The 9611-nt window shown below is 34.3% G+C and overlaps 1 protein-coding gene and 1 pseudogene across 4 annotated transcripts; both read right to left on the bottom strand.

Moving 5' to 3' along the window:
- Positions 1 to 1840: 1840 nt before the first annotated feature.
- Positions 1841 to 2998, bottom strand: LOC148204556 (thaumatin-like protein 1 pseudogene; annotated as a pseudogene).
- A 3703-nt stretch (positions 2999 to 6701) lies between these two features.
- On the bottom strand, positions 6702 to 9125 carry LOC148204555 (uncharacterized). 4 transcript variants are annotated; one of them, XM_088103880.1, is made up of 5 exons: positions 8765 to 9125; positions 8500 to 8683; positions 8122 to 8193; positions 7211 to 7275; positions 6702 to 7115 (listed from the first exon to the last, which is right to left on the bottom strand). In XM_088103880.1, the coding sequence occupies exons 2-5, from the start codon at positions 8572 to 8574 to the stop codon at positions 7103 to 7105; spliced, it is 225 nt and encodes a 74-aa protein (XP_087960006.1). In that variant the 5' UTR covers positions 8575 to 8683; positions 8765 to 9125; the 3' UTR covers positions 6702 to 7102. The 4 variants fall into 4 exon arrangements, with proteins under 4 accessions (XP_087960006.1, XP_087960042.1, XP_087959908.1 ...); XM_088103916.1 differs by having other exon boundaries at positions 8500 to 8642; XM_088103782.1 differs by having other exon boundaries at positions 8500 to 8632.
- Between the last annotated feature and the right edge of the window lie 486 nt (positions 9126 to 9611).

The raw sequence follows: 9611 nt of genomic DNA, 5'->3' as shown, positions 1-9611 counted from the left end.
TCGTCCCAGATTGAGGACGCTCGTCCAGCCAGGCGGGCGCTCGTCCAAGAGAGCGGACGTTCGCCCAGGAAAGAGGACGCTCGTCCAGGAGGACGCTCGTCCGAGGACGCTCGTCCAAGCCAGGCAGAGGACGCTCGTCCAAGCCAGGCAGAAGTGGACGCTCGTCCAGCCAGGCAGAGGACGCTCATCCAAGCTAGCAGAGAGGGCGCTCGTCCAAGTTGCAGAGAGGACGCTCGTTCAGCACGCTCGTCCAGCACGTTCGTCCAGCGAGCAATGGGACGCTCGTCCAGCTTGAAGGACGTTCGTCCAAATGCGAGAGGCTCGCGCCCGGGCGCGAAAACAGAGGGGCGCCCGGGCGCGACTTTTCGCCAGTTTTCAATATTTCCCGAGAGCCTCGCGCCCGGGCGCGACTGACAGAGGGCGCCCGGGCGCGATTTTTACTGATGTGGCAGACAACTTATTTAACCCAGAAACGCGAAGGGTTTGAGGTCTTTGGTTATTTGGAGGCGCGATTTCACTTAGAGGAGAGCTTGGAGGACTGCTAGGGTTCGTGGGAACACTCCCTTCTTCCTCTTGGGTTCTTCATCTTCTTCCATGGTCATGTTGTAAGCTTTAGGGCTCTCCATGGAAATGGAGAGCCAAACCCATCTTGTTGGGATTAGTTGTAGCCTTTGAATTCTTGTGTAATTGTTGAATGATTTGAATATATATATGCCTTTTCTATCAATTGCTAGTATTCTTGTTTCCGATCTTAAAGCTTGCATGTAATGGGAACGTTCATGACTTGATTTTGGGGTTTTATGGATTATGGGAACGTAAGATGAAACCCGGAACTGAAATAGGAGTCTTTGTGGGTCATTGATTCTAGGAATGGAAGATGATTCACATGTTGTCTTAGATCCCAGCTCTTTAATGCGGGTTTTGCTTGTTAGATTGCCAAGGAATTGGGGTTTGATAAGGAAAACCTAGGCTCTTTCACCTAAGGAATTAGGGCTATAGTGTTTTAGTGGATTGACTTTAGTAAATTGATAGAGAGAAGATAAAATTGGTTATACACAAGAGTGCATTGGTGAAAACTAACCTTAGCAATGTCATTTCATACCATTTCGAGTCTTTTCCATTTCCAAGTGCCTTCAATACCAAAGTCCAACCTTGTAATTATGTATGAATTTACATTTCTGCACTTGTTCTGTAAATTGATGTTATGTTCTTGAGTCTATATGAGTTGTTAATCGCACAATTCTCTAGTATTACGAGTCTCTTGGGAAAACGATACCTGGTCTTACCGGTTTATTACTTGAAACGATTCGGTGCACTTGCCGAAATCGAGCCCAACAAGATTTTGAGCTAACAAGTTTTTGGCGCCGTTGCCGGGGATTTGGGGATTGAACCTGAGTCCTAGCAACGGCTAACAAGTTAAATTGGGCCTCATCACCCACCTAATTTAATTTAATTATTTATTATTTTGTGTTTCAATATTATTAGTTAACATTTTTTTTATTATATTGTACATGGTGATAAAGAATAAGACGTTTCAAAGAGAAAAATATTATAGATTTATCTAGGGTTAAATATGTTTTTCGTCGCTTAAGTATCACACGATTTTGGTTTTAGTCTCTACTCGAAACTTTGATGGTTTTTAGTCCTCATAGTTTTGAAACTCTTACTATTAGTCCTTAAAATTGGACGGTGTTAACTTTTAGTAAATGTGGCAAACGGCGAGGCCGCGTTTTATGCTAGCTGCCCTCTTCACTCTTTGCCACGTTGGTTTTCTTTTTATTCATGAGATTAAGTGATTGGCATGTGTTGTTAATTGAAATCAGATTAACAATTAGGGTTCTTAATGGGGCAAAATCACAAAAGGTCGTGCTCGCGAGGCCCTTGTCGTCGTTGCCATGTCGGCTAACCACGAAGTAGCCAATTCAGATTGTTCCACCGATGAACCTGTCCCCGTCACACTCCCAGACCCATAATTCGTTCCCTTTGGACTCGAATCTGCTGAAGACTTCAAACTGCAAAACAACAAAACAAATCTCAATCATCATTCATTTTGCTCTTACATGAATTCAAATCAACAAGTAAGAAGCATAAAACTAAGGACTAAATGAAACTAAGGTTGTTTTTGTTACTTTCTTTACCTAGGAGAAGAGGGGAAAAATATTATTGTGTAGTCGGCGCCGGAACACGTGAACGTGCTAGTGGCATCATCGTACGCGTAACTATAGGCTTTGGCACATACAGACTTGAAAATTTCAGAGTAAGTAGAAGGCTTGCAAGTCGAAGGGTTACCAAACGCGTCGTTGCAGCAATACTCCGGTTTCCCAAACTCGTCGCACGCGCTCTGACACGCGTCTTCGCCCTCCACCCTCAGTTTCGATGGGTAACTCCGATTGAGATCCTCGCTGCACCCTGTGGTGGCGCAGGACCCCGACCCGCCTCTTGCCGCCACCATCATCGGTAGATTATAGTCGTCGACGAGGCTCACGTCGTAGTAGTCCATGGAAGCGGTGCCGAGAGTGAACTCGGCGAGATTCGCCGGCTGGGAGGCTCCAGCGTCGTTGCAGTTGACCTCTCCGGAACCGTAGTCGGTAGTGGCGCATGTCCCGCTGCCGGAATTGTCAAATTGGCAACCAGTTCTGGCCAGAATCTACAGGACCAACCGGTCGAAGCCTGAAAGCTTCTGGAAGCCCTTTGGCGAGTTCAAAGCCCGTGCTTGCGAGTTCCGGCGTGCCTAAAATCCCTGGTTGCACCGTGTAATCGCACTTGTTCACGAAAGTAAAGGTTCCCCTGAAACCCCTGCATTTGAAAACACGACGACATAGTTTGGTTATTCTTATGATTCTCCAACACCCATTTTGTTAATTTGATAAAAGAAATTAAATTTGCCTCTGAAGACGAGAAAGAGTGTGATGTCCAAGAGCCCTTGAGAAGGGTGTAGGGTATATGAGATGAAAGAAATTAAATCTACCTCCTGAGCTTTCTTTGCCCCCAAGTGCATTGACGAAGAAGAACCCAACTTCTTAAAATCTCATTTATAAGAGATGATGATGTGCACTTCAACCAAATGCACACTTTACATACTTAATCTCATTTCAAAACTTAAACAACCAACGTGGCAAAGAGTGAAGAGGGCAGCTGGCATAAAACGTGGTCTCGTCGTTTGCCACATCTACTAAAAGTTAACGCCGACCAATTTTAAGGACTAATAGTAAGAGTTTCAAAACTATAAGGACTAAAAACCATCAAAGTTTTTGAGTAGGGACTAAAACCAAAATCGTGTGATAGTTAAGGGACGAAAAACATATTTAACCCATTTATCTATTCAACACTCTACTGTTATAAATAGACAAGTGATACAAAAATTATCAATATTAAAAACTTATTTATTCGCCTTTTGTACATGTTTTTAGATTACGCTTGGATTGTATGATATTTTTTTTTTTTATTTTGAATTATCTTTGGAGTTTAACATCATTTTAGTATGACGTTTATTTAGATTTGAATTAAAAAATTGTAATTTTATTTTTAAAAAAACTTATAATTAAATGAGTCAGTGAGTCAACCCGTTTAACCCACCAACCCTTGGTAGGTCGAGCCAGGTTTGAGTTTTTCCAGCTCGCTAATAAGTGAACCAGGTTGGGTTGACTCACTAAATGATCAACCCGTAGTGGATCGGATCGGATCGAACCGGGTTATCCATTTTGACAACTCTAATATATATATATATATATATATATATATATATATATATATAAGCATGAAACGTATGCTTGCGTATTCGTCCATAGGTCAAATCGGATATGTAATTATTGGAATAATTGTTGGAGACTCCAATGGTGGATATGCAAGCATGATAACTTATATGCTGTTCTATATCTCGATGAATATAGGAACTTTTGCTTGCATTGTATCATTTGGTCTACGTACCGGAACTGATAACATTCGAGATTATGCAGGATTATACACGAAAGATCCTTATTTGGCTCTCTCTTTAGCCCTATGTCTCTTATCCTTAGGAGGTCTTCCTCCACTAGCAGGTTTTTTCGGAAAACTTCATTTATTCTGGTGTGGATGGCAGGCAGGCTTATATTTCTTAGTTTCAATAGGACTCCTTACATATATATATATATATATATATATATATATATATATATATATATATATATATATATATATATATATATAACTAAATATTTAAATATAATATAAAATGTAATATATACAAATACTCTAACCTATTATATAACTGTATCTATCCGCTATAATTAGTTCTTAATAATGGCAGTAATTAATATTTTCATCGTATTAAATAAGATACTAAAAACACCTTCTTTTTCTTTTTTAATGACAAAAAAATAAATAAATAAACTACATAGTTGTAATGTTACACGAATTATAAGCATATTTAACAAATTGTAAACATATTTAACCCAAAGACAAAATGTAAATTATTCATTCACTAAAATATAAAATGTGTAAAATAATTTAAATTATAACTAAACATAATTATTTAAAAAGGTAAATTCAAATTATATAAATTTTAATAACGGCCTTCGAAAAAGTATATACTAAAGTGTTTATTTCCTTTCAAGTAAGACTTTAAGACAAAACTAAGCATAATTTACATCACCCGACAAATACTTCAACTACAAATCAAAGCAAGCAATTAGGGGTTATTATTATACTGTTGTTCTAATTAGCATATCATTTAGTGTATATGACCATCTTTGATTAAAAAACCATCGGATTTTATGGGCAGTTTCATGAATGTCAAAAGGTATATATATATATATATATATATATATATATATATATATATATATATATATATATATATATATATATATATATATATATATATATTCTTGTCTCTCTTCCCTCTCCTTCTCTAACCTCCCTAGCGATTAAATATGAAAGCTTAATGTATTTTATTATTATGAATTTATTAAAATTATTAACATCTTTATATTTTAATTAAATTTTCATGAATAGTCTTAAGATAAAAAATGAAACAGAAGTAATTAAAATGTAAATATTTTTAAAATAAATAAAATATTACGTAAAAAAAAGTTTACTGAAGTATTCTTTAATAATATGAATAGCTATTATCAAGGTGTCTGGAAATCATATTCTTAGCTATGGATGACATTGAGGGGATGGGTAAACCAATATAATAAGATCGTTTTCTTATATAAAATTTGAATAATATATATTGATTGGTGGGTTACAATTATTTTAACAATTTTGATAATTTCTTTTATAAAAATAAATTTGCTCTTAACTCTTCAAATTGTGAAAAAATTTCATAGTTGTCCCTCCTTCTGCTATATATATGGTTAATATTTTTCACTAATTTTATGGTCACCAAACATATTTGATCTGCAGATGGGTTTGAATATGGCAAAACTAATCTTGGGCCTGTTCGTCATACTCTTAATCTCCTCAGAGGTGGCACCCAGGAATTTGATAGAAGGTGAACTTCCTATCATTTTGTTAATTTTTTTCTGTAGTATTTTAAAGAATAAATGTATATTTTTAAAAAAGTAATTAAATATTTAAATTTACAATACATTTATTGAAATATATTATTAGTGTAGATTTATTATAAACATTTTATGACTTTTTATTGACTTAAATATTCTTGCCCTGCAATTATACTTTATTCCTACAAGTTTTGACCATTTGTAGCCACATTTTATTTTAACTTTAATTAAGTGTTAAATCATTCTAGATTTAGTTCATTTTAAATGAATTTTTATTAAGTTTTTATCACGATTAATATTTAAAAGTATTATATTTTTTAATTAAGTTAAAATTACATGTGGTGTATTTATGTTAACATGTTAGATAATATAATTATTATGTTTTCTGATATTTTTTATGTCATTATTTATTATATTTGTATTTATTCTTGAATAATTGTTTTTAGTTTATGTAATATATAGTTTTTGAGATTTTGAATATATAGAGCTAAGTATGAAAAGATCTATAGAGGTAATTGAAAGTTATTGATGAGTTAACGTGTGTGCAGGTGAGGTTGGAAAAAAGGTAAAGGAAATGGGTGATGCGAAAAACCTTGAAGGTGTTAGTGTTAGTATCCCAAAAGTTGGTGGTGGTTATGATTCTGGGCAAGTAGCTGGTGGTTACAAAGGAAAAAATTGCTTTCTTTGCTGTTACCGGATAGACATAATTTATTGCGAGGCTTGCTGTTACAGTGTGTAAGAGACATGGTTTACAAAGATGTCTCCCCAATCTATCTTCACCTTAGAATCATCACAAAAACAAAAAATTATTATTTAGTGAAGTTTTTCTTTTTATTTTGGAACATGTTATCATATTTATATTAGGGAAGTTTTTTCGTAATAAACTCTTTTATCAGTGACTATTATTTTTATTATTTTTATAGAAGTTTAAAACCTTTTTTATTTATAATTATTCAGATATATTCATAATTTATTAATTTAATAAAATCTGCTTTTTAAGATAAGAAATAAATAAATTATATAAAATTATAAAATGCATAAAAATAATTCAAAATTAATTTTTTTATAATTTAAGATAAAATACATTCATTCATTGACAATTAAAATGTAAACATAGAAAAAACTACATAATATTTAAGAAACGTTGCAAAATGGACTAAAAAATCTAAAATGATCAAAAATAACTAGTTGAATTGAAAAGTGTTGAACTAATGTCGATGAACAAAACAAAATCGTTATAAAATTGCTTCAATTTCAACTTTCAAACCAATATATGTCCTAAAGTGGCTCCAACACCTTCACCACATCACTCATAATTGGCCTTGCATTTGGGTGAGGACTCAAGCATTTGAAAGCCTACATAACAACTTTTATGACTCCTTTAATGGGAAATGACCCTTATAGTCTACAATCTATGATGCTATAAAGGTTTTTCTGATCTCTCAGCAAAGGCCTTGTCCATTCCACTAAGCTTTTGCCACCATTCGACCGAGACTTATCCACTACAAGATTGATAAGGATACCCACAAGGACTTTAGCAGTTGGATTATCAATATGGAGGGACTTCAAGATTTAGCCCATCATTAATAAGAGTAATTTCACGTCCTCTACTTGTACACTCAAAATTTTATCCTACAGTAATCACATCCAAGACATATGAATTGGCTAGGAGTAGAAAATAAAGCATTAAACACCACCACTTAAACAAATGAACCAAGAGATTTTACCATTCCCTTTGGCCTAAGGTTGTCTTGACCAAGTCAGCAATAGCCGTGGCTCCAACCACAAAAGCCTGAACAAAACCAAATCCTTTAACACACATAATTAGAGTAAACCAAATGTTCCTAGACGCATAAAAGTAATAATGCATGGAAACATATGCTTTAGTAACTTTCGAGTTTTCAAAAACTAATAGAAAAGGTTAATTAATATAACATTGGGCTTCTAAAAACAACAAATGCAATTATACAGTAACATTAACATATAATTCAAATAATGCATCTAACGAGGAACACGTATACTCAATAAGTATACAATTCTCAAATTCAAACTTTTTGAATAAAAAAAAATAACAAAAGACAATAAGAGAATCATTATACTAGTTTGCAATTAGTACAAATAATTACTCATTGATAAAAGCATCTATGTTGTGCGCATTCCTTTCTTTTCTTTTGTTGCAACTTTCATCTTAATCACAAAAAAGAAAACACCACAACATGATGAAAACAAAGCCATAAAAAAATTATTCATTAGCTTTAATGCTTTTCGGTGAATTAGCTGCCACAAAAAATAAATTTCATATACGTCAAATCTTGCACATATATTTTCTAACACAAGCAATCAGTACCTTTCACAACAACTATTCTTTTTATTTTTTGCAACACAGGAAAGAGTTTTTTTTGGCTTATTTCTATTGTATAATGCATTCACTTCTAGTTATTCTTTAGTGAATTGTAACATAAGTAAACTAAATTAACTTATTAACAACAATTCAAATGCTATTTGCATTTGAGCCCGGGAGTGTTTAATAGTTTTATGCTTAGCAATCAAATTAGAGGTAAAGAGGACGTTTAAGGGAAAATAAAATAAAATAATTATAGAGAAGTTGAGAAAAGGTAGAAATGCAAAGGACAAAAACCTTAATTCGAACTGAGAGTAGCAAAATGTTTACATCAATATTGGGGCTAGCATTCCCGAGAGCATTACCCACCTACAATGCAATAGAGGGCACCAAGCCAAGGATAAAGATCCCAACCAAAAACTTAATTAGGAAAGGTGCATGTTAATGCAATGCTGTCTAGAAATCTATGAACTGAATATTCCATGAATGTATGAAAACAGAGATCCAAAAGTTCTGAAATAAATATGGCCCAATAACAAACGATCTCAGGTTCTAATTCCATGAATGGATGGTAGCATAAAACTTGCTTTTAGGAAAATGTTTCTTAACTTAAGAGAAGTAAATGAAGAAATTTCCCAAACAAACTACTAAAATACTACAATATCCGGTACCCACCTTCTCCAACTTGCTTCTTTCTTTGACCACACTTATGCTTCTAAACCATAACATTACGAGAGTTTTCTCTTCCATCCTCTTACTCCCACTTGGCCTCACCTCACCGAAAGCTTCATTTCTCAGAGTCAGATCCCTATTGTTTGCTTCAAACTCCTCAATATTAGTTTCAGTGACCTATTGGCAACTATTACAAAAACTACATAGATGAAAACAAGTATACTGCAATGCATACTGAAGAAAAGGAATCATATATTGAAACGTGTACCTTCTTGTACATTGTTTCACGAGGATTTGGCCGTGGAGGAACATGCAGTGGTGGACCGACGATGCTGACAATAGTGGGATTGCCGGAAATGGTAGCTTAGGGTTTAGGTGTTGCGTTGAGCGCGAGATAGAAAGGGGCAGAGGAGAAAGTTATTCCGAGGAGGCGCATGGTGGTCGTGATGGAGCGTTAATTACTGAAGCTGCCATTAGATGAGCCTCGCCAGAATCCTCACCGACGTTTGAGGGCAATGAAGGATGAAGAGCAAACTGAGGCAGTGAAGGTTAAAGGAGGAAGCTGAGGCACGAAGGGTTTCGGTCTTTTGGGTTTGTTGTGTTCTAATTCTAGAAAAGAAGAACCTAAAATGGAGAGAGAGAAAAGAAAAATTTTGGGAGGGAAAATGCTTAAAAAAAAGTGAGGGAAATCATGAAAAAGTATTATAATCTGGTAACCAATCTCTTTAAAAAGAAATTAAAACCTCTCTCCTATTGTTTTTCAGATAATTTATCAGAATCATTGTAAATAATGTCTATTTGAGGAGGATTTCTTTGGTAGTGCATGCTGAATAATATAATGCGTCATTGTATTTGTGTGACCTGTTTTAAGACAAAACTGAAATTGCACTGTATTCTCTCATGAATCGTCACTTTTACTTGTGCTATTACTATAAATATTAAATGATATTTTAACTTCTATACTCTCTTACTCCATTTTTATTTTATGACGTATAAAAGTTTTAAAAAATTTATTTTAAAATTGATAATTTGTTTAAAATTATGACACTTGATTATTTTAATACTAAAAATTTAAATTATAAATAATTTCTTCATAAATGAGTTTTATCATTTAA

Source organism: Vigna umbellata, chromosome 1 (genome assembly GCF_029865625.1).
Source record: "Vigna umbellata cultivar VRB3 chromosome 1, Vumbellata_1.0, whole genome shotgun sequence".
Lineage (NCBI taxonomy): Eukaryota > Viridiplantae > Streptophyta > Magnoliopsida > Fabales > Fabaceae > Vigna > Vigna umbellata.
Note: the sequence above shows the minus strand (reverse complement) of the source record. Positions and strands in the feature narration are given on the sequence as shown.

Coding starts and splice junctions, on each gene's coding strand:
- LOC148204555 (XM_088103782.1), bottom strand. CDS start 8,808: ATGTTCCTCCACGGCCAAATCCTCGTGAAACAATGTACAAGAAG. Junction 8,633..8,764: donor GTGAAACAATGTACAAGAAG/GTACACGTTTCA, acceptor AGCAAACAATAG/GGATCTGACTCTGAGAAATG. Junction 8,194..8,499: donor AAAGAAGCAAGTTGGAGAAG/GTGGGTACCGGA, acceptor ATTGCATTGTAG/GTGGGTAATGCTCTCGGGAA.